This window comes from Anser anser, assembly GCF_964211835.1.
Source record: "Anser anser genome assembly, chromosome: 21".
NCBI classification, from domain to species: domain Eukaryota; kingdom Metazoa; phylum Chordata; class Aves; order Anseriformes; family Anatidae; genus Anser; species Anser anser.
In genome coordinates, this window is record NC_139742.1 from 7,216,269 (window position 1) to 7,240,886 (window position 24,618).

At 46.0% G+C, this 24,618-nt stretch overlaps 1 protein-coding gene across 5 annotated transcripts; it reads left to right on the forward strand.

The window, feature by feature from the left end:
• Positions 1–24,031, forward strand: USP20 (ubiquitin specific peptidase 20). Of its 5 annotated transcripts, XM_083807951.1 has the most exons (27): positions 1–149; positions 420–553; positions 931–967; positions 3,435–3,539; positions 3,913–3,966; positions 4,680–4,742; positions 4,885–5,016; positions 5,605–5,701; positions 5,888–5,957; positions 6,573–6,686; positions 7,805–7,883; positions 9,172–9,613; positions 10,519–10,656; positions 11,693–11,805; positions 12,258–12,430; positions 12,909–13,003; positions 13,551–13,584; positions 14,039–14,084; positions 14,359–14,539; positions 14,978–15,104; positions 15,248–15,417; positions 16,062–16,143; positions 16,543–16,651; positions 17,051–17,153; positions 17,415–17,486; positions 18,524–18,708; positions 23,722–24,031. In XM_083807951.1, the coding sequence occupies exons 4-26, from the start codon at positions 3,459–3,461 to the stop codon at positions 18,682–18,684; spliced, it is 2,736 nt and encodes a 911-aa protein (XP_083664077.1). In that variant the 5' UTR covers positions 1–149; positions 420–553; positions 931–967; positions 3,435–3,458; the 3' UTR covers positions 18,685–18,708; positions 23,722–24,031. The 5 variants fall into 5 exon arrangements, with proteins under 5 accessions (XP_083664077.1, XP_083664074.1, XP_083664078.1 ...); XM_083807948.1 differs by lacking the exon at positions 23,722–24,031 and having other exon boundaries at positions 18,524–20,755; XM_083807950.1 differs by lacking the exons at positions 1–149; positions 23,722–24,031 and adding an exon at positions 176–293 and having other exon boundaries at positions 18,524–20,755.
• Positions 24,032–24,618: the final 587 nt, after the last annotated feature.

Here is a 24,618-nt window from a genome sequence, read left to right on the forward strand (position 1 = left end):
CGGCCCCGCTCCTTTGGTTCCCCCCCCCCCCCGCCTCAAACGTTCCCCCCGCCGCCCTCCCGCTCCCTTCGCGGCGGCGGGGCGGGGGCTGTGGCAGCGGAGATCCCCTGGGGTCCTTCAGGGATCCCCGAAGGTTGGGCTGCGAGCAGGTGAGAGGGAGGCGGAGGCTGGGTGCCGGCCCTTGGCCCCGCTCCTGAGGCGCAAAGGCCGCAACGGCGCCCATAGGCGCCGTTGCGGCCTTTGCGCCTCAGGAGCGGGGCCCAGGTTTTGGGTCTGGGCTGAGGAAGCCTCAGGTGGGGTCTCCAGTGCCCCTCAGGCAGCCCCTGGTAAAAGGGGAGTGAGCTTCAGCAGCCGTGGGGGTGTATATGTATGTGTGCGGGGTCCCCGCCCCTCAATATTTAATTTCTGTTTTCACCCAGGTGCCCAAATCTCCGCGCCGTGCTGACCCCCAAGGGCTAAATCTCCGTGAAAACGTGCCCGCGAGGAAAACCGAGCCCGCGTCGCGCTGAGGAACGCCTGGTTTCTGGCTCTTTCTCGTCCGTAGGGCGGTTCGGTAAGTAATTCACTTCGGTAAGTAATTCCTGCCTCGGCGCTGCCGGCAGCGGCCGCGGATCGTCGTGGTGGGTTGTGCGGGATGAGCGAGCAGATCTGGTGATTGCCTCGTGAAAGCAGCGCTGGGGCTTGTTTTTATTTGTATCAGGCTGGTTTTTATTTGTTCCCCTCCGAATCTGCGCTCTCTGAATCTGAACTGTTGAAAACTGGCTTTCGTTTTGGCACCAGACCAAGCACTTGTTTTGAAATGAAAATAAAAAGAGAAGCGTGTTACCGTGCAGGCAGAGCCGCTGATTTTGGCAGTGATTGAAGCGAGCGAAAGTAGGTTGCAGTTGCCGTGGAATTGTTCTGACATGTTCACGTACTGTTCTTCCCCAGCGCTTCTTGAGAGACAGGCTGGAGGACTTGTTTTAAGGTAACTTCTTTTCTTATCATACTTAATACATTTTGACAAGCAAAAATAAGCTTTCTGGCAGTGCTTTTGTTATTAAATTCCTAGTTTCCTGAGCAGCGTTTGAGAGCTCTTTGCGCCAGGTAAAGCTCTTGGGGCAGAGCTGTGGGGAGGCAGGGATTCAATACTTTCTTCTGAACAGCCACAGCTCGAACCTTTTCTGATGCATTCGGTCAGGGCCGAGAGGTGAAAATGACGTTTTTGCTCTTTTATTTAGGAAAGGAAAATGTAGGTGGGAAGCTCAGCATCCCGGTGCTGGAAAGCTGAAAGGCATGGATTTAATTTGGAATGGAGGGGTGGTCCCGTGGAATGCAGTAAAACCATCCACAAGACTGTACTTAACATAGCGTGTTCCAAAAGCAGTCTCCAGTTAGCTTCAACTGGTGGAGATTAGGGGGTCTGGAGTTCATTTTAAAACAATATTTTGTTCATTAGATTTTCTGGGAAACCTCTTTTGGGAAAGGGATAAGAAACCAGGGAAGGTGAAATAGCAAAAATGGCACTGATACTAAACGGAGTCGGTTTTGTAGAAGGATCTCTGAGTCTGAAAGTGTCCCAGTTTTCTGTGTTAGCCACGGATACAGTGCTCTTGTCCCTTGTCTGTTAAATCAGTGTATGGTACGTGACACTGCTTTGCCTGTGTGAAGCTGCATGACGTTACTCGGTTGTCTGTTAAGCATCTCTTCGCAGGTTACTGTGATCCTGGTTCCAACCGCTGCTGTTTGTAGGATGTAAATATGATTCCTTCCCCCTCCAGTTTTGCTTTGCTCCTCCAGTTCAGTTCCAAAGAGTGTTGCAAAAACACTGTTACAAAATTATCCTTGAGGTTTGCCTTCTGCCAAGGCAAGGTGCTAGGCAAGCTTTTCGGCTCCCAGGATAAGTGATGCTGAAATGGCTTATTTGTTTACCCTCTCATTTTATTTTTTTTCCCTCTCTCTACTGTTAGTGATTCAGACCAGGTAGCAATAGAAATTCTTTCAAATCTTCTCAAAATGTGAAAACAACTGAGAGTAGCAACCGTTCTTAACTTCAAGTTCATCCAATTTTTTGATTTTTTTGGTAATGATGTAAGCTTTTCATGTCTGCTTCATTTCCAGCCAATAGCAATATTTTGGATCCTGGTTTGTGTTGTTAATATTACTTATATATTTTTTTAACAGTCACAAGTGAGGTTACTTGATCTATGCTTAAGAAACACAAACCCTTTTCATCTTCTTTTTGTAGCTGCACGTTTCTGAGACACGTTTCAAGTCTTTAATGTACCCGTGGACCACCATGAAAGTGTTTATTGTGCTCGTAAGCATGCAGCTCTGAAATCCTCTGTGCTTGCAGCGCTTGGGTGCATGAGATGGGTGGAACAACGTGTTACATTTCGTACAGTCTTTGAGAGTTTTGTGACTCGTTAAAACCTATATTAAATGAGAAATTTCTCAGAGACTGAAGACTGGTTATCAGTTACAGATCTTTTAAGTCTAATTCCCTCTTGCACAGCTTCATTAAAACTTAATATAATTAAATTATATTTTTAACGTTTGATAAAGTAGTGTAATAAGGAACTAAACGTCAGATCCAGATCAGCACAGTACGGGCACCTCGAGGCCCCCAGACACCGTATGCTAAGTACTTGTCTTGGGCTGCAGCACCCTTTTGCTTCTAATCTGAGTTTCATGCAAACAAGCTAATTAGATTTGTATCTCTTCGTGCTGCGTGTTTATGTTTGGCAAGAGGAATGACGTTCAGACCACCACATTTGTTTTCCCACCCTACCTGCTGAGCTAGAACATAAAACCCATTTTCTAGGGGGAAAAGTGGAGTTGGTCAGTCTAGTCAGGTTAATGGAGTACCGTGTATTCATGGTATGTAAGCCCAGTGAAGGTACGTAGGTAAGGCGTGTGTGAATTAATGGCAGTTTTTATTTACTGCTTTAGGCCCCTGCATCATTCAGAGATGCTACGTGATCAGTCTGGGAGTTTGAGATTAAGAAGATGGTGGTCAGTTGGTCACTGTACCACTGCTTTCGTTTTGTGGTGTGATTTTATCAGCTACAGCAAATCGTCCCTTGGCTTGAAAGCTTACCTGAGACCAAGTCAGCAGCAGCGCTTCTGAAGCTGTCCCTGCGTGCTGAGCACCCTCGTACATTTCTGAACGCACATTCCATGTTACACACATTATTAGCTTTGTTCGTGTATTTCCTCCACAACCCATTGCCTTGCTCACTTACCTACAATATCGTAACGCAGCCACTCAACAGCGGGTCAGAACTGTGCTAGCTAATGTCACTGGGTCCTGATTTAGATTTTTTTTGATCTCATTGAACCTTAAAGATGAATATTTTAATCTCCAATACACAAAACAAGCTAATTTCTCTTCTTGCAGGCTGTGAGAGCAATTCTGACACGTGACTGAGCAGAGCTATCCTTTCTTGTCCTAGGAAAACACCCTCGCACAGGTGAGAATGGGGGATACAAGAGACATCTGTCCTCACCTGGATTCCATAGGAGAGGTGACCAGGGATGATCTGCTGCTCAAATCCAAGGTACACGCTGTTCTGGTTGTCAGTCCTTTCCCTTTGTGCTATTGTGCATGCTTTTGCATATTTGCTTTTCAAAGAAAATGCTGCCTATCTCTGTAGAGAAGAGTACCTTGCACATGTCCCGTAAAGCAAGCCTCTGTCAGTCCCATCTGGCATATTTCTCACTGACACTTTATCCTGCTCAAATGTGTCACTTGTCTAACACACAGCAAATTGTATATTTAATCAGAAGCATGGGTTTAAGAAATGAAATATTGGGAGCTGCAGGCTGGGGAAGCCTTTCTCATTGAGAAGTTTCCCAGTCTTGAAGGACTAGATTACTTAAAAAAAAAAAAACAAACAAGCAAACAAACCTTCTTTTATCATGAATATGCAGGGAACCTGCCAGTCATGTGGAGCTGTGGGACCAAATCTCTGGGCTTGTCTTCAGGTAAAAATGGCTTGCTATTCGTGTGCATGATATGGTGGGACTTTTCTTAAATATAAATCTAAATAAAAATATAAAAAGAAGATGTATTTGACCAGAAAAAAAAACAACTGAAAATGACGAGGGGGCTTCACAGTAGAAATATCCACTGTTTTTTGATGGATTCGAAGAAAAAGTCTCCCAAGATTAAAAGCTAATGCTGTCAGAATACACTGAGATTTAACAGTTTGCTTCTCATAGGTGATTTTCCCCCCAGTAGCCCCAGCAGGAATGAATATAATTCCCAGCATCGACTGCCTCTGCTGGCAGCTGTGAAGGGAGACTGCAAGTCTGAGACCTCGGAAGAGAGGGCAGGTGCTCAGGGCAGGGAGGCAGAAAGGAATGACAAAAGGCATGAGGGTGGGCAGGGGCAGTTTATTTTTACACTGGAATGCCCAGACAATTGGAGATTTGGTAAATGAGCTGCCTGCTGGAGCAGTTGTCTTGGAATGGGGACTTTACACAGGTGCAAACCCATGCAGGGTTTCCAGGTTTTCTTTCTTAAATTCAGCAATTCCAAATTCCTGTCTTATTCTGGGCCCTGGAGAAAGAAAAAAGCTAGAAAAATGGCAAGATCGGTTCTGAAGTTGCAGCTGCTGGTGGGACTGGAGTTGCAGACTGTTTTGTGACAGTTTTAATGTGGTGTGCCACTGTACTTTTGTTCTTTCTCTCTCCAGCTCGGTTGTCCTTATGTTGGTTGTGGGGAGTCCTTTGCTGACCACAGCACGCTTCACGCACAGGTGAGCTTTTCTCTGTTGTCCACCTTAAAACAGAGAGAGTTGGATTTTTCCCATTCTCTAATCCTCCTGTACGGTAATCTGGTGGTCCTGTGCTTCAGTTTGAGCCAGCTGTCAAATCATTATTTCGTCTTTCAATTTCTAGGCCAAAAAGCACAACCTGACAGTGAATCTGACCACTTTCCGGGTCTGGTGTTATGCCTGTGAGAAGGAGGTGTTCTTGGACCAGCGGCTGGCAGCGCACACGCAGTCACCGCCAGTGAAGTTCACTGAACCGGTGGGTCTGTGACACAGCATGACAGGGGTGAATGCTTGACAGGCTTTTTGTTTACCTCTTGCAAAATTAGCCAAGAAATTTCCACTATTGTCCAGGCGATTGTTGTGATAAGAACTCTTTCACTGAAGGTGGCAAACTGTAGTCATATTCCAATAGCTTTGTCTTACAGAACCTCCCCACCAGATGACTTCCAAATGACTTCAATATCCATTTTGAATTTTGTAACCTTTCCTAGCCTCTTCTGTGGGGCATCTGTTTCTGGGAGGAACGACAGCAGCTGTGACATCTTAATTTTCATTGCATAGCCTATCAAAATTTTAGCTGGAAAATCCAGACTGGAAACGCCTGTACTTGTGACACTGTTGCATATTCCTGATGCCTCTTTCATCATGCACACTGGAAGCAATAATTGTATCATTTCTATTTCCTGTGTGCATTACTGAGAAGGACAGACAGTGCAACTGGTTCTTCTCTCCTGAATATGCTTTTCTAAAGGCTGGCTAGATTTACATATAAGATGATCTCTCTCATAACTCATCTTTTGAAGCAGGACTCTCGCTGGTGCTTATTTTTCTGTCTTTAATCTAGGATTCTCCATTGCCTGCTCACCCTTTGAAGGCCGTTCCAATTGCAGTGGCTGATGAAGGCGAATCCGAATCAGAGGATGATGATTTGAAACCAAGAGGTAACTGCATCGAGTTGATGAAAGGGCTGTGAGGGTAACTCTGCAATCTCTAGGACCTGCGCTGAGAGGTTCCTAGGAGCAGAGGGAAGAGCCTACCTAGCAAGGGCCAGATTCCCTCTCCTTTGGGAAGGAAAGTAGAAAGCAGCACTTCTGGAAAGTTTCATGCTTCTCTTGTTTGTGCTTTAGGCCTTACTGGAATGAAAAATCTTGGGAACTCCTGCTACATGAATGCAGCACTTCAGGCTCTCTCTAACTGGTAGGCATTAGGGCCTTTCAGTTGAGTCTTTACTAGACTTCACTAAATACCAAAAGTGGCACCTCTGATCTGAGTCCTCTGTGAGTCATGCAAAGAGAAATCAGCCAGGCTAGGTGCAGAAAAAGGAATATGAAAAATTTAGCGTTTAGGAAAATAGAAGTTTTACCGTAGAAAAATGAGTGAAAATAGAAGTTTTAAAGTAGGAAATGAGTGAACTTGTGGCCATTTATAAGACTTGTGTATAGGTGAATAATGGAAGTAAAATTCCTTTCCACTGTGACAGAAATGTGTTTATCACATAGGAAAGCATGTCACCTCTTTCTGTTCTCCCCGGTGATATCATTGTAACAACTCCTATCCTAAAATATTCTGTAGCCATCCTGCTGAAAACTAGTTCCAGGATCTGTTCTGTACTATACCTGGTACAGATTCACGTCAGCTTTCTTTATTCAAGTTAGGATCTAAGCCTGCATCTGAAATCAATTCTTCCCTTGATTTAAAAGCAGTATCCTAAGCACGTTTTCAAAAAGACATGCATTTAAAGTTTTGATAAATCCTTAAATAGAGGCAAATGAGAAGTCTCTGTGCACTGAATTCTTTGTTTTTTCCTCATAGCCCACCTCTCACACAGTTTTTTCTGGAATGTGGTGGACTGGTCCGTACAGATAAGAAACCAGCACTGTGCAAAAGTTACCAGAAGCTGGTGTCTGAGGTTTGGCATAAGAAACGGTGAGTGGTCGCTCCCTAATCTAATCTGGACAGTTTTCACATTTATGTTGGTTCTGAAATATGGCATCAACAACAAGAAATGGGATCTTCAGTGACAAGTGCACCTTCTAAGGCAGTCAAACCCTACATAGACAGGTATGCATAGATTTCCCTGTATCTAGGAGATCCTATATGCTGCTTCTGGTGCACGTCGTTGTCAGTGATCAAAAGAATACATTCTTAATAACTTTTAAAAGGAAGAGATTTTTTTTTATATACCTTTTTCTGTTGGCAGAGAAGAAAAAAATGGTGGGATAATGGAACCCTCTTGGCTATTTCTGAGTCTGTTGTACGGACTGACCAGCACTTGAAGGCGCTGCTCTTGATTACCAGAGGGACTGATGATTTGGATGGAGAAAGTGGTACAGAGCTGACACTGAGATTTTACCAAAGAGAGTGGAAAATGCAGGTGGCTTTTTGGGAAGTGTTTGCTAGTGGATCACCTTCTAGTCTGGTTCCAAGCACAGTGTAAAATAATGCAGCTCTGTTGAAATTTAAACGTCTGCTCTGTGCAACTGTAATTGATTGAGGAAAAAAAAATGCAATACCATTTAGATTCTTGGTTTTGACATTTGTTTCAGGTTAGTTTTTAACAAGGGATAAGTAAGATGCAGAGCAAAGGTGAACTGTAACTTTATGTAGCAGGCTGCAGACTTTGAAGCAGAAAAAGATCAATTTAGTGTATTGGTTTTGACTTATCTCATTTACTGGTCCCTGGCCAGCCCACACAGATTTTGAGACAGACATGCTGCTGCAAAATGAAACTGAGTAACTAACTGCAAAACCCTACTCTGGAGAGAATCACTTGAGAGGATTCAAAGTGTGGACAGAGCTTTACATTAAATGTGCTCTAGGGGCGATTCTCTCTGGAAGGATAGGCCGAAATGACTAAGATGTTTTCCTTCTCTTAATTTGTATGTCACCCAGCTAATAGGGAAACTAAGACCAGGATTTGCAGGTGCATAATTATTTTTTGTCCTCTTTAACTAGTGACCACACCCTGTTCTGTTGCCTGTTACACAAACTGGCTCCAGGCCTGATAAGCAAACTAACTTCTTTTTTTCTCCATATTTAAACAGCCCGAGTTATGTTGTTCCAAGCAGTCTATCTCATGGAATTAAACTCGTCAACCCCATGTTCCGAGGCTATGCACAGCAGGTGGGGCCTCAACACAAACATGCCATTATTACAAAGATGGTGATTTTTTTTTCCTTCCTGCAGTGGTGGTGCTTGTGTATAGAGAGAAGAGCTAGAGCTCAGGAGTCACGCCTGTTTTGTGTCAATATTAGTGACCTGATAGAGCACCTGGGTGGGATTCAGGAGACCTGGGTTCTCTTCCAGGCTCTGCCCCTGGCTTGCTGGTTCCAAGTCAGTGCATCTTCCTGTGTCAGCCTTATCACCTCTAAAATTATGATGGTGACCTCCTTTATAAAGGGCTTTGAGATCTATTGATACGTACTATATAGGTTGGGTATTGTTTATTCATATTGTAGCTGAGAAACCTGGATTAATCTGTACCAAGAAGTTAAAAATACTGATGATCTATATTCTTTTTCTGGGGAATTTCAGCTGACTGAATCTCATTTGAAAGATAGTATCTTTTTCTTTGAAGTATTTATCCAGTGTTTATTCTTTAGAATAAAATGTAAACATCAAACTATGTTTGATTTGAAAATTTACAAAAGAAATGACAGTAGACAGTATATCTAAACTGTGATTCTGACAGCAAGTCAAAACAGAGGATAAAAATAATGATTAATGAAAGAATTTCTATATTTATCTTTGATGTGAAGTATATTGGATTGGAAAACTCAGCTGTTAAGAGATAGAGTTGAAAGGAAGATAGGGCAGGCTGAAAGCCAAGCTTCTTTAAAATAACAGAAACATCATAATTAACTTTCTGGAATTGTCAAAATACCAAGTTGCTTTCAGCAGTTCCTTTGAAGGCAACGTATCACTTCTTTTACCACACATTGCAAATTTAGGAGCTTGCACCTTGACTGTATAGGCTTTGGTTTCTGGCTCCATTCCCTATTTATTAAAGATTTTAATCTGCCCTCTGTAAGAGAAGGATTCCTATAAGCAGACATCAGTGTTCATGAAAATTGTTTTGTGCTTAGGAGTCTGTTTTCTATGGCCTGCTGCCTTCCTCAGCTTTCTCCTGGTCTCTTGCCTCTTATCAGTGGTAATACCCTGGTAAATAAGATCATGGTTTGCATGTTGCAGCTGCTCTCTAGTTTTCCTCTGTGTTTTTCAGCTGAAGATGTTCAGATAAAAATACATCTCCAACTCCCTGCTTTAGGAGGGCCTCCGTGTGTTACGGAGCTGGATAACTTTCGTGGGCAGCATTGAAAGAGGCTGTGAATGGAGCTGTATCTGTATTTTGCCCCTCTTGTTTGCCCTGTTTCTGGATGGATGCTAACGTGGAAATACTCCCACTTTTCAGGACACTCAGGAGTTCCTGCGCTGCCTGATGGACCAGCTTCATGAAGAACTGAAGGAACCGATTGTTGCAGAGACGAGAGATTTGGATACCAGTGACCAGGATGACAAGCGAGAGGGTGACCGAAGTCCTTCAGAAGATGAGTTCCTCTCCTGTGACTCGAGCAGTGACAGGGGTGAAGGAGATGGTCAAAGCCGGACCGCAGGGGGCGTGGGCGGCAGCTCCCTGGCAGAGACAGAGTTGTTGATCCAGGATGAAGCAGGGAGAGGGATCTCCGAGAAAGAGAGGATGAAGGACAGAAAGTTCTCCTGTGGCCATCGGCGCAGCAACTCGGAGCAGGTGGACGAGGATGCAGATGTGGACACTACTATGATGCCAGTGGATGGCAGAGCCTCGCCTGAGATGCTTCCAGCTCCCCGTCCTGCCAGCCCATGTAGGACACCAGGTACAAACCTCTTCCAGTCACGTTGGTTGTGAGATGTGGTATTGTCCTACATGGGTGGTGGTGTAGTGCAGTGGCAAACAGCACGTTGTGTGTGTGTTCCTTCTGTGGGTTTGAAAAGATTTTACATCCAAGACTCTCTGCAGTGTCTCTGGCAGTACTTCTGCCTTTGTGCACACTTGCTTCTGTAAGAAAACCAGGGAGGTGCTTAGTCAGGCTGAAGTGCTTATGGAGCTGAGCGAAGCCTATATCCTGAGGCAGCAATAGCTGCCTCTGCCAAGCCTGCAGATGCAGCATTTGTGTTTTTTCCTAATTTAAGAAAAAGGTTTCATATATGTGCATTGCTTTATCTGTTAGGCTGGCCTGGGGAAGTGTTGGCTGTGGAAAAGACATGGAAGAAAATGTTCATTAATGTTGGACTACAGACTCTGGAGAGAAGAGGTTGCTGCACAGTTTGTGCATTTCGGTGTGTTAGGGAAAAGAGCAGCTGTTAAGATGTAGGTGTGGAGTCACCCCGAACTGAACATATCCGATCTTTCAACACTTCTTTATGTAAGAGTCTTATTCTGCCAATTGGCACTGAAGGCAGCAATGTTGTTTGTGTGGATTAGGGATACAGGAGCAAGCTGTAAAACCTAATTAGTCACAAGTGTGAAAAAATAGCAGGGTTTTTTTTTCTCTATATATAATTATTAGCTGTTCAGTATAGCTCTGTATGCACTCTTAGCCATGCACTGAGAGCTGTATCTGCCAACCCATGCAAGTAAGACAATTCGTAACATCTGAACTGAGTGCTGAGAAAGATTCTGTGCTGGAACACAGAGCTGGGCTGACACTGACTCTAACAGAGCTGGCTTTCATAACGGGTTTTCACCAGTGCTCTTCTGCCTCCCCTTTTTCCCAAACAGAACCTGATAACGATGCGTATGTGCGCTGCTCCTCACGCCCCTGCAGTCCTGTCCATCACGAAATGCACTCCAAGCTCTCTAGCAGTCCTCCTCGCTCCAGTCCTGCCAGGCTCGGACCTTCGTATGTGCTCAAGAAAGGTAGTGCAAAGGGGTCAGGGTATGCTGGGAGGCAAAGGGGAGCATGTGGAGGAGGAGAGGTTCAAAGGGGAAAGAATTATTTCATGATCCTTGATTAACAGTTGGAAGAAGTGCTGATCCCCCTAGAATATCAGTGCTTTATAAAATCATACCAGGCAAAGACTACAGTAAACCTGCAGGTAAAGTCAAGCTCTGGATACAACGGATGTTCTAGTATGCTCGTATATTGGGGCACGAAATGATTTCCCTGTCTATGTCTGCCTGCTGTGTTTGTTATTAATAAAAGAGCTACGAAGTCCTAGGCACGAGCTCCGTCCCTTTAGGGGAGTGTGGAGATGTGTAAACGTTTGTCTGCCAGGCTCGCACGTCATAGCGTGTGGGTCCAGGAAGTGTAAGATGATGTTTTACTGAGAGAGAGCTTCTGGGCTCTTAGATGTCTTGGGCTCACAGTAACAGAATTAAGCTGCAAATGTCAATCTGGTGCCGGGAGCATTGTTACCCTTCGGAGTGGAGCCTGGCTTCTGTTGTGTCAAACTGTCCTCTTTGTCCCAAGCAAACTGCAGAACAAAATCTCAGCATTGCGAAGCGAGCAAACACAATGACATGTGCTTATAGCACCGTCCCTACAGCTGTTCAATAATGCCCTTCTGGCCAAAACTGTGCCCCAGCCCCTTGGCTGAGGTCAGCACAGCTGCAGATGTTCTGGCCTGATGAAAAGCACTCTGTCTCCATGCGTATGTGCATAGGGAAAGAGGTTTGTTATTAAACAAAACTCTGCGTTTGGCCAGTCCCTGCTGTGGAGAGTCTTCTACAGCACAAGACACCTGGTGAACACCTGGCAAATGTTAGAGGGGGAAAAAGGGAGAAAATACACGGACAGGTGAGGGGGAGAGGAAGTCAAGTGTAAAGCTTAGAGCAAAACACCCAGGATCAATCAGTTCTTGTCCTGTGTTATTGCGTGTCTGCGTGACTCTGCATGAGACCAGAGACTGGGAAAGAGCTGCTACGTGATGGAGCCTCTTTGTCTCTCTTTCAGCCCAGATGCAAGCTTCAGGGAAAAAGAAGAAAGAACTTCGTTATCGCAGTGTGATTTCTGACATCTTTGATGGCTCCATTCTCAGCCTGGTGCAGTGCCTCACCTGCGACAGAGTGAGTCTCCTGATAGCTGTCAGTCAAAGAGCACAGTCTTCTAGCTCGTAGACCTCTTCTTTGGAAATGGAGCTCCTATTGCCAAATACTGTGGGATGCATTTTGGAGGCCAGCTAAAATGCTGATGGGTGGGTGGTGGAGGAGGTGTGAGAGACCTGCTGTGCCAAGAAACTGTCTGCCTCCATAGTGGTCTGTTTATCTGTGTCACTTAGTTGGTCTAGCAATATCACATTCACATCAGAAAACAGATTCCAGTGCTACAAACATGACAGAAGTCTTCCTGCTGACAGCAGTTTATTCAATAATTAGCCAGAGAGAGTTGCTCGTAGTGCCAGGCCAGGTTTCTAGCCCAGACAAAATCCAAGCATAGATAAAAGGTGATGATGAAAGTCAGGTCCGAGCTCCATTACATGCACAGGAAACCCAGAACTCTTCCTCTTGGATATTTCCAGGTTTCTACAACAGTGGAGACATTCCAGGACCTGTCACTCCCAATCCCAGGGAAGGAGGACCTGGCCAAGCTACACTCTGCCATCTACCAAAACGTGCCAGCTAAGACAGGGGCGTGTGGGGACAACTATGCCTCACAAGGCTGGATTGCTTTCATCATGGAGTATATCCGGAGGTGTGTTCCCTGTGCGGGACCTCTTTCTTCTGGGGTTTGCCCTCCAGTGGCTGGAAGGCAGCTGTCCCTAGCCAGTGGTGCTTACAGCAGAAATGCCACTTGTAGCCGTTCCTTGGATGAGGACAGTGTGTGGTACCTCACGGGTCTGTTTTGGCCTTTTCTCGTAAGCCAGCTGCTGCTGTTCTACTTCTGTCATTCACCTTGAGATCTCATGCGCAAATGATAATCCCTCAGCTCTGCCTTTAGCTCTGTCTTGCCCTCCAGAGCAAATGAATTACCAGCGTAGTTCTCCAAATCACTTCCAGTCTGAGCAATTGGAATAGGGTTATCAGCTGGGAGAAATCGTGCTTTCCCTGTGCCATGGGGGTGTGTGATGATGTAGGATGTACAGCTAGAAGAATGCCCATCCATGTGGGTTTTTGTAAGCCAAGGTGTCCAATTATTTTACATGTAACTCTTGATCTCCTCTCCTCTGCAGATTTGTGGTGTCCTGTATCCCTAGCTGGTTTTGGGGTCCTGTTGTGACACTGGAGGATTGTCTTGCTGCCTTTTTTGCAGCAGATGAGTTGAAAGGTGAGTTAGCTTCGGTGGGGTGTGACAGCCAGAAACAAGAAAAACTGCAGCATATTTCACATGCGTTTGGGGGGCGGATTAAGTCTGGAAAGCATGCTCTAGTATTTCACTTAGAATCTGACACTACCAATACTTGACAGTTCAGCTTCTCTGAGCAGAAAGAAGTTTTTCCATGTGCTCAAGGGTGATTTTTCATTTTGAATCTGGATGAGACTGTTCTTAGCAAGGAGCAGACATGGCTGTTAGTTGCCTTTAAGTGCCATGGATCTTTATTCTTCTTAGATTCTTTGCTTTCTCCATCCATTCCCTAAGTCCTAGAGGACTTAAACAATTTGCTGTATTCACTTCTGTGTGAATTTTTCTCCTAGTTGATTCCATTCTCTTGCCTACACTTACTGAGGGAAATAGTTATTTGGATCTCTTCTCACCCTTAGAATAGTGTCAGGATCAACTTAATGTGATCTTTCTGCGTGAGTTGGAAATGCATTCGTATCAGAGTTGTGTGCTCTGAGTAACTGCATAACGGCTTTCTTCTCTTCATCTACAGGGGACAACATGTACAGTTGTGAACGGTGTAAAAAGTAAGTCTGCTTTACCTGTATTATACCTCTGGAAATTATTTCTTTATACTACTGTTAAACATATTGCTAAATCCTCTGCCGGGACATTTCTTCTGATGAGTGTCATGTAAAATTTGCATTGTCTTATACTGAGTTTCTTATACTGTGTTTTGAGAAGTCACTGACTGCAGGTAGGAAAAGTGCTGGCTTCAGCAGAGAAAAGAAAGGAAGAAGGGTGTGGACAGGGACATGGCTTGGCAGTAATTGAGTTACTGCATTAGAAAGAAGAGGCCTGACAAACTGCTCGTGCCTTGCCTCATTTGGGAGGGATGTTGCAAAAAGCCTGAATTTGTTGCTGCTGAAAGTCAGCATTTGTCTTGGATTTCAAAGTGAGCAAGATGCAGCAGACAATTGCCTTGCTTTTTGGCATCCCTTTGCTTTAGAGTTCTCTCACAGCTAATTTTCTCTCCCTCAGATTGAGGAATGGAGTAAAGTACTGCAAAGTCCTCCGGCTACCAGAGGTGAGTCAGAGCACCTTGTTTCTTACTTTTCTTTCAGCAGCCGCTGTTTGAGGAGGTAAGGCTGGCTGTAGAACTGAAACATCAGTTTGTTTTGGTGGCAAAATCCTGTATCTAGACCAGAAGAGACTTTCCCGTGTTAAGCTGATGAGCCAGCAGGATTTGTGGCTAAAAGGAAAAAAAGCTTTGCAAAGATCAGATGCACAGAGATATGCTGTTGGATTAGAATACCCACAGCAAAACTGCACTTTGGTGTTCTCTGTCTTTGGTCTTTAAGATTCTCTGCATCCACTTGAAACGGTTCCGGCATGAGGTGATGTATTCCTTCAAGATCAACAGTCACGTCTCCTTCCCCTTGGAAGGGCTGGACCTGCGACCTTTCCTAGCCAAGGAGTGTGTCTCCCAGATCACCACCTACGACCTGCTGTCAGTCATCTGCCATCACGGCACAGCAGGCAGTAAGTCCTTCTTCCTGTGAGTATATGGCAGAGGTGAACAGGAACGAGATGAGTATGAGCAAGGCAGTGTGTGTTCTGCCATCCCTCTTCTGGGATAAAGTGCAGTGTAAGGCCTGCTCCTCCATTTCCCAGCCTTGCTCAGCCTCTGCCCTTTGAAAAGTGAACGAGACAGCTTCTGACAGGTTCTCTGCAGCTGCTGTGGCCTCACCCATGGGTTGGCCTAGAGGCCCTTTCCAAGGAAGGCAAACCATGGCGACAGTGACAGACTCCCCTGCTCCTGCAAAGCTTGCCTGAACAGGAATTATTATTACTATTATTATTTTGTTCTCTCTCCTGTTTCTGCTAGCAGCTAATCCTGTCGTGCTGCTGACCTTATCCCAGGCCTGAGTTCCACCTGCACTCTGAATCTCAGCTGTGTTTTATTTCTTTTTGATGCAGGTGGGCATTACATAGCCTACTGTCAGAACGTGATCAATGGCCAGTGGTACGAGTTTGATGACCAGTATGTCACCGAAGTCCATGAGACCGTGGTACAGAATGCAGAAGCCTATGTCTTGTTCTACAGGTGAGCAGCACCCCAGATGCAGCAGTCCCTTCATGGCTGCAAAATACCTAGAAATATCGGTGGAAAACTAATTCAGGAATTGCTTCATTGCTTCAAAACTGGTTCAGGAATTGCTTCGTTTTCTCCTTCTTTCCCTCCTTAAGGAAAAGCAGTGAAGAGGCTGTGCGAGAGCGTCAGAAAGTCGTGTCCCTTGCCAGCATGAAGGAGCACAGTTTACTCCAGTTCTACATTTCTCGAGAATGGCTCAACAAATTCAACACCTTTGCTGAGCCTGGTCCCATCACCAATCACACCTTTCTGTGCTCTCATGGAGGTAAGGCAGCGCTGCTGAAGCTGGGAAAAGCAACTTTCAGCTTATGCCTTTTTGCTTCCTGATGCATTAACAAATGCAGAAAAAAGGCTTCAGCTGTAGATCTGTTACAGTGCATGCTTCAGTAGGATCTGCTTCATTTGCAGAAGCTCCAGCCCGCTCAGGGAGAGATGAGAAAATTACCCCATTGTCCTGCTGATCAGAGGACCGGAGGAATGGCTAGTGCTGGGAAACAATAGTATTCAGTTCTCTACTTGTTTTTAAAAAACAAACCTGTAGAAAGCACATAAGACAATGTTGATCTGTGTTACCCTATCAGCAAGGTTGTCCTTCAGTGTTTGGACAACGGAGTGCACACTAGTGAAGGGACCTGATACCACGTTTTACTGTTCTCTTACATCCGTCATGCTTGGGAGCCCTTGTGTTTGTGTATCTCCAATTGGAAATGAAGCACTTGATTAGAAATTGAGGCTGTGAATTGGGAAACTTTCAAAATCAATAAACTCTATAGGGTCTTCCATTAGCAGAGGAAGCAGATTCTGGAATCGGAGAGTTTTCAGTGAGGAAGATCTCTCTTTTTGCTATTTGTGTCTATCCAGCAATAACGAGTTCCCTGGTTAATTCTCCTCCTTGCCTTTCTTTCACAGGAATCCCTCCTAATAAGTACCATTACATTGATGACCTGGTTCTGATTCTGCCCCAGAATGTGTGGGAGTATCTCTACAACAGGTAAATATTACCATTTCGTTATTTGTCCCAATGTATTTTGTTTTATTAGATAGTCTGCTTGGGGTATTCCCATCTCAGGCACTTACTAAGACCTAAGTGCCTTCCAATGGCACGTTAAAAGCATGCAGTACTTGGTGTGGACTGGCAAAGACTTGTATTTGCTAGAGCCTACTGATCTAAAGCAAAAGGAGCTGTATCAGTGCATTGTCCCAGTACAATATTGAGACCCTCTCTGTGTTGCATGAAGGAAGCACTCTCCATTCAGAGAATAGCTGCCGATGCACCTCCTTCACCGCTGTCTGGAGTAGTGTAAGAATCTATCTGTGGGGTATTCAGGGCTGGGAAGCACTTCCATTTTCCTGCAGATCTGCATTCCTCTCCCTCTCTTCCTGTGCTCAGGTTTGGGGGCGGCCCTGCTGTGAACCATCTATACGTGTGCTCCATTTGCCAAGTGGAGATTGAAGCACTTGCCAAACGCAGGAGAATTGAAATCGACACCTTCATCAAGGTTTGTGTGGGAAGGATCTGGAGGTAATGGCAAAAGGTTGAGGTGGGAAATGGAGATCTGTCACAGACAGTCAGTGGAAAACTGTAGCCCTCATTTTTCAAACATGGTCTAGAACGTGGTCAGGAGACTCATCTTGGGCTTCCACATAGCTAACACCATGGGGAGGGGCAGCTGGAATATGATAATGCTGTGTGTGACTGTGCAGAGACGTAAAGTTTGAAGCCATCCTAGTCTCTTGCCTGCTCTAGTTAGCAGGAACAGGTTGCAAAGAAGGTGGTGGAATTACAAAGGGTAGTTCTGAAGAATGGAAAGGCTGCCTTACAGTTAATGGAAGGGGCTCCTCCAGATCTCAGCAGTGACTAAATCTTTCCTGCATTTCTCTGTTCTCTGCTCTCCCAGCTGAACAAGGCTTTCCAGGCAGAGGAGTCTCCAAGCGTCATCTATTGTATCAGCATGCAGTGGTTCCGTGAGTGGGAAGCCTTTGTCAAGGGGAAAGATAATGGTAAGGAGCCAGAGACCTCTGGAGACGGGTGGTGGTGAGAGGTAGAAAGGAAATAAGTGTGTATGCTCGGCGTACCTCCTCAGTGAGCGCTGAACCTGACAGGCACGACTTGAGGCTGCATGGAGTCCAGCCACCCAGACTGCCTGCAGGTCCCCCAGGGCAGGGCAGAAATAACAAGAGAACTAGCATGGGAAATAAGCTGAATTGGGTGGCAACAAGGAATGCAGAATGGTTTTAGATGTGTTTATTCTTCTCTTACAGAACCTCCTGGACCAATTGACAACAGCAAGATTGCACTCACAAAAGCCGGTGGCCACGTGCAAGTTAAGCAGGGTAAGGCCTGTCCTTGCCATCTCGTAGTGCTTGTAAAACTTGAGGGAGAGTGTTCCACTGGGTCTGTCTGTCTGTAATGAAGCAAGAACAGGACAAGATGGTGTTGCAGAGGAACACAGTTCGCTGCACATCCCTGCGCTGACTGCCCTGAGTGAGCCATCTCGCTTCTCCATTCGCAGCTCCTGCATGACCAGCTTGGTGATGTGATCTGTTAGAGCAAATCCTGCTGTCCTCCATCTCCCGCTGTTGCTGTCCCCCAGATCCTTTCCATCATTTCCTTTTCCCAGTGTTGTATCTGTGATCTTGTGTTGCTCTTGCCTTGTCTTTACTCAACATCTGCTGTGGTCCAGCTTGTGAAATAGCATTGCATATGCTGTCCTCACTGGACTGCTGGGCTTTCCTGCCAAGCAGATGAAGGTTGCATTTGTATCTTGGTTATCTCTCAAAGCAATCGTTTCTGTTCTCCTCCTCCTCTGTAACCTTCATTAGCAAAGGTCTCTGCTTTCCCTGCTTTGTGTTTTGACCACTTTTTGTCCCTCCTAAGACAGCTTAGGGGAGCATTTTTAGTCTCTCTGAGGCAGTGGAGCCCCAGCTGCCTGGGACTGGTGTGTCTGAGCGCATTTCTGTAGGCCCCGTGGGCTGCCAGAGCTCATTCACTGCCGTGCATGAGAGAGGGTCACGCAGGCCCTGCTGTTGTGGCCTGCTGCTGCTCAGTTCCCTCTGAGGACAGGAAGAAGTGACTGCAGTGGATTCCAAAACTGTCAGCTGAACTGCAGTGGAGCCTCGGTGGCTTCCAGCAGCAGGTGGCACTGCAGAGGGCTGGAGGAGACCACTGCTGCTGCAGCTCTGGTGCAGGGCTGCCACCGGGCGTGGGCTTTGGGTGACTTGGACGGTGCAGCTGCAGGCACCAGGTGTGCCTTGTTTTTGGGAAGACGTCCTCCACGCTGTGATGTACCAGCCTTTCTGTCCGATGGCTGCGTGGAACAAAGCATACTGGCTGCACGTCTGCTTATCTGCATGTCTGCTGTCCTTCTCAGGTGCTGACTATGGGCAGATTTCCGAGGAGACATGGATTTATTTAAGCACACTGTACGGAGGGGGGCCAGAGATTGCTATCAGACAGAACGTGGCGCAGGTCCAAGAACTGGAAAACCTACACGGGGAGCAGAAGATTGAAGCAGAGACCCGGGCTGTGTGATCTGTGCAGGAGGGGGCAGGGAAGGTACGGCACAAATATGTCCGTGTGGGGATGGATGGCTGGGGAACCCTGAGGAGTCAAAACGCTTCCTTTATCTGGTACTCGAGGTGTGTGCAGCTCCCACCACCACTGCTGGGGAAGGCAGGTTTCCTCTGCCATCCTTTCACGGGGCTTTGAATATAGGGGTAGTGCTGGGAAAGACCGGGAGAAATCATTTCTCTGTAATTCATCTTGGCAGCCCCAGTGGGGAAAAAAATGGTGGTGAGACTGCAGCTAACCGTCACTAGGATATGTTTTGACCTGAGCCCTCTCCCTTTTGTTTGCTTACAAGAAATCAGCACTCCCAGCTTGCCCCGAGCAAACTGAATCTCTCCACTCCTTTGCAGGTTTTGCTTTTGGCACTTTCCTTTTTAACCCAAATGTGTAAAGATAAAATGAAATGTTATTTATGTTTCCAGTGAGCAGTGTTGCAACTAGAGAAACCTGTTTATTTGAAGTTAACTAAAGCCACAAGGTCTCCTTGTAGTTTTGTGCTGATGGTGCACAGCTGTCACAACTTCCTAGTTTTGCTCTTTATCTAATTCCTGCAACTTCAGTTGCAACTCAGAAATTTTGAAATAAGCTGTTTCTTTCTCCCCCAAGCCCTAAAGTCACACCTTCACCATCCTGGCAGACTTTTCTTCTCCTTGTATCTGATGTCATGTGTTCAGGATGTTTTCAGAGAACAAAGCTGGAAGACAAGTTCTCCTGCACACTGGCTTCCCGCTGTACTGTTTCCTCTAAAGCTCCTGGCAGCTCTGTAGATATGGGATGCAGCCTTCCAGGTATTAAACCCACAGGGCTGGGATGTGAGCAGCTTCAACTCAAAGCTGTTTGATGGTTAGATTTCCTTGGAGCAGGATACAGGAGTGCTCTGTTGCAGGCTTTGCGGCTCCTGGTCTGGTTCATAAGCCCAGCCTCTATTCTCAGAAGGACCCTGCTGTAAGCCTAGATCTGTCTCCACAGCTGTCCTCAGAAGCAAAGGGTGTGTGAAGGAGGAGCCCATTTGTTTGCACAGGGCCTATTCAGATGGGTCAGCCTTGGCTAGGGCAGTAATTCAGAGCTGGGGAAGGTGCCTGGTTGAGCAGGTCCAGGCTGTTGAAGCAGCTTTTTAGGAACGAGCTGCTTTCTGCAAACAAGCCCCCACCTGTGTGCTGAGGTCATTCTAGCTTCTCAATGCAGATGTTACTTGTGTATACAGTGGCTCATTTAATGAACAGAAATAACTAGCTCCCTAATCTACTGCCGCTAATGCAGCCATAGAGTATCTGATAACAGCCAACAGAGAGGCACAAAGACAAAAGAGGCTAAACACTATTTTTCTTAGCAAGGCTATTCTCAAAAGTTCTTCCTTCATCTAAGCCAGCAAGGCAATAGTATAATCTTGTATGCCTTTGCAGATGTTTCAGTGAGCTTTAGTGGAATCAGAGCGAGGCAGAGCTGGCAAGGCAGAGGTGACCTTTCTTGGGCTGAGGACCCAAAGCCTGTACTCATGGTGGTGCTGGAACCTTCATGATTCCACAGCACCAAGTCTGGCCACCCCGTGGTGGTCTGGGGCTCTGAGCTCCCCACATGAAAAGGGAAAGAAAAGGAGGGGGGAGGAGGAAGGCTGCTCTTTGACTCACAGATAAAAGGTGGGAAAAGCGTGTAGGAGAGGAGAGTTAGAAAAGAAAAACGTGGCCTTCAGATTTTTTAGACCAAATGTTTGCTGCCAACAGCAAATTCTTCTTTAAAAAGAGTGTCTGTAAATGGTTCAGCATGTTAGTTTTACTATCCTGTTTATTGGATGCTTGTATATATCCAGTCGGGCCCGAGGGGAGGTCGAAGAATGAGCCACTGTTGGGATTTCTCGTTGTTTTAAGCTTTGTTAGCCACTGCAGCCTTCTTTGAAGCTGCTGCAGAGCCTGTAGGGCTGCATGTCTGTGTTGTCTGTGCTGTTCGGAGGACGCTGTACAGATTGTAATAACACTCCCGTGCTTAAGTGTTAAACTCTGTGCTAAAAATGTGTTACAATAAATATATGTGCATTCAACGAGTTGCATGACTGCTGCCTGCAGGGCCAGAGGGTCTGACAGTTTCCATGGCACTTCTGGTGTTAATGAAAAAAAAACACCAAAAAAAACACAAGTTTTCTGCTGCCAGGAGGCCTCGCAATAACAGATCCTTCTGAGCAGCAGCGGTAGCCCAGTCCATGAAATCATACTGCACTTGCACCCTCCCCTTCCAGCCTCTGTTTACAGAGATTTCCTGTTCATGTTGCTTCATTTGCTGAGTTTCAGCTGACTGTGTCTCCGAAAGCCTGTGTTGTCCAGGAAGCAGGTGCTATCCATGACCATCAGCGTGATGAAAGTAACATGCGAGGGGAGAGGCTGAAGTTCCATGGAGCTGTTCTTAGAGCCTGTGTGGTTTTCTGTCAGCCTTGGGTGGCTGACGATTTCATTACTGATCCAATCCACTTCTCTGATAACACTCGTGTGCATAGCTTTGCTCGTGGGCACAGTGCAGGCAGCAGCATTGCTACCGCGTGCCAGGAAACGCTAACTAACAGGCTGGCAAGTTCTGCCCTTGTGAACAACAGGGTTGCTAAAAGAGGTAGGTGATAGGAACGCTGCCCCCAGGGGTGCGGGGCTGGAAGAGGCGGGCGGCTCTCTGCCAGCTTGGCAAATGATACCGCATTAGCTGAAACTTGGAATATCTGAAGAAACAGAGCTGGAGCTGGGTTAATAAGGACACGCAGCTCGTTCTCTAGCAACTTGAAGTCAACCGTCAAAACTTGCATCTAGCAAACAAACCCCGTAACCTCAGCAACTGCGGAACAGTTTGTAGCATTCCAGGAGACGTTAACAAACTACCTCCCCTAGGGATGGATTATATAGCGTCTAGACAAACGGCTCGAGCACTGCACTGGCAAAACCAGAGCGGTACTTTTTGTTATTCTCTATCCATTAAAACACTCAAAAGCTTAGTTCTGCATCTATATTTCATTGGAAATCTGACCTCATTGTTGCTTTTCTCTGCCTCCCATAGTAGGTGTCTAGGGTATTTTCTGAGCACCTCTCAGTGCAGCTAGCTCTGTGACCCACTGTCAATGTCAGCCAAATGTTATGGCTGAGCTGTATCAGCTCTTTTTGCAAATCACTTCCTTTTCCCTCTATTTTATCAGGTCTCTTGTTCATTGTAAAAAGAGGAAAGAGCTGTTCCTGCATTGGACTGATGGAGCTAGCCTCGCTATTTAGATTATTTGCTCCCTTCCCCAGTCTTCTGCAAGTACTAGGGACTTTGGTTTACAGGAGCTGCTGTTCTGTTGCCTACTCTCATCCTTAGACTACGGCCTTACAGACACAGTTTTGAGGCAGCTGAGGCTGTGATAGACAGACGATGAGTACCCTGCAGTGACCTGCACCACACACTTACCTTATGATGCACGTGTCACACCTCAACCCGTGCAAAGGAGAAATAAATAGCTCTTCCTTCGGTGATGCAGGGCCACCGTACTGGAGCTTCACCCCACAGCTTATCTTCGTGACCCCTTGCTCACCCGGTCACAGCCTTATTCTGTCACACATCTCCACCCTCCAGAATGACCAAAGTAAATAGCATCCTGTATTCTGGGACATGTTCAGCGACACATCTGGTGTATATAAAGCTCATTTTATTTTTCTCCTAGTTATTGCTCACCTTGGCTTCAGTTTCCTGCCTTCGCTCACTCATTTGGTTGTGCTGTTTCTATTTCAAGTTAGCAATGCTAATACTGCTTAAGATAAATGAAAGCGCCAGACTGACACTCCCTGCTGTTCGTTGTTTCCCCCAAAAATGCAGACATGGAGCACATTATCTCTCTGCCTGGTTGTAATAAATGCTGTTAATGAGTGCTGACAAAGAACAACTGAAATTGTTAAACAAAACAGCAATCTGATCTTAGATCTCTATATAACTGCTTCAAGTTAGAAGTATCACCTACTATGAGCTGCACAACTGCAAATCCTCACGGTTCCTAGATGAGGCTATTTCCAATGATCTGGGCTAACAGGTGATGAAGAAGCTGTCCAGAAGCTAGTCAACTTTTTGGCTCAGCTAGAGAGAGGAAGAAGAGATTCTTAGATTAATGGTCTCAAGGACAGGGAAGCCTTTTTAGGTCAATCTAGAGCTTAATTGCAAGGCCAGAGTGTCAGCAGAGCAGCACTGTGTGCAACACGGCACCACACAGCACTGCCCACAAACCTGGCACACCGCTTCAACCCCGCAACCAAGCAGAGGGTAAAGGAGGTGTTGCTTCCCACAGAGTGAGAAAGTTGTGTTACACTTTAATTACCTGCCCTGTTTCTCTGTATTTCCCTGACACCCTGATTTATAGAGCCATGGCTTTCCTACCGCAGCATTTGAGGGAACCGAGGGAACCTTCCATCTGCCAGTCAAGGATCGCTTCCTCTTTGGCATAAGCTGTTTCTTTCTCAAAAAAGAGGAAGGGAAATTTGGTCCAGCCACAGTTACTTTGTGTTGTTAATGCTGGACAAAAGACATAAAAGCAAAACTAAGGTTGCCAAAGGAACTTCACGAGTTGTCTGAGTCCTAAACCATGCAATTGTGAGCCCTGTGCCCGTTTCCCCCATCACTGTCTGGCGGCTGTGGCCTCCCCACAGCTCGGTGGCCAGAAAAAGGTCTGCAGGGAGGGGGACTGTCTCAGTCCTCTGTGCAGACACCCACCAACTGCTGTGTTCAGCTGCATCCCTTACATTTTTTTCATGACGCCCCCATCCGCCTGCTGGCCAGGGAGCCATGTTCCCATCCCCTTTGATAAACCACCTTTCCCCAAACCTGGGCAGAAAGAGCTCAAACAGGAGGCAGCTGTACATGTGCAAATGCTGGAAAGCACAAGCATGGGCTGAGAAACAAAGCAGCTCCTGAGCACTCGTTTCAGATCTCTCCGGGGCTGTGGTGAGCTCCAGACATTTAAAATGCAATCTTCTAAAGATGTTTTTTGTTTCTCTTCTTCTGAAGGAAAATAAATCTCGACTTAAGGCAGCCAGCTCCAGCAAAGTACACGCACAGTACCCACAGCACCTGTGGCCTGGCAGAAGATTTCTTTGGAGCCCCTTCCATCCACTATTGACCACCCCCTGCATATTAAAATAGAACTGTAAATATCCTTATCCAGCCTTACAGAAATGTATCTGGTTTTCAGATTATTCAGTGAAGGGAAACAGTACTGTATTTTGTACCTCTGTGTTCCTGCATGCATGTACAAGTGCATTATTTGCTAGGGTCACAACGGACTAAGTTTCAGTTTATAAACAATTAATATCAAAAACATCTGCCAAGCCTTCCAGTTAAACCAAAGCATTCACTATGGGCATCACAAGGCACAATTCCGTGTTAGAGGGAATGTTTTCCCCAAGCTTCCAGTTCCTGTGCCCTCCTACTGAAGTAGGAAAGTTTTAAAATAAAACAAAAGACGACAAACAAAAAATACCTGCCTTACTCAAGTGCACCAACAACTCCAACCAGAACGATCCATTTTTTTCCCCTCAAATGACCAAATTAAAAAAACAGCCAAAAACCCCCCACCTTTTTAATGTTCAGTGCCAGTTGCAGAAAGGTAAAGCTTTGATAAAATTGTGTCTCAAAGTGACCTAATAGGGACTAGCTGCGTAGGACAGCCACCCAAAGGTACTGGGCAGAGCCAAATCAATACTCCAAACACCTGCAAATTCTGGTATGAGAAACAGAACCAAAAGCCAAGCGCTGTGAGTAAGGATGTCATCATTCTTGTGAACACAGCAGCTAGACACAAACACTGCGCTGGAACAGGCTGTTTCCGCTTATCCGCTGAAAATTTTACAGCTGGATATGACTACAACATCCATTCCCAGTCAAGGTGAATGCTGAGGAGTATGA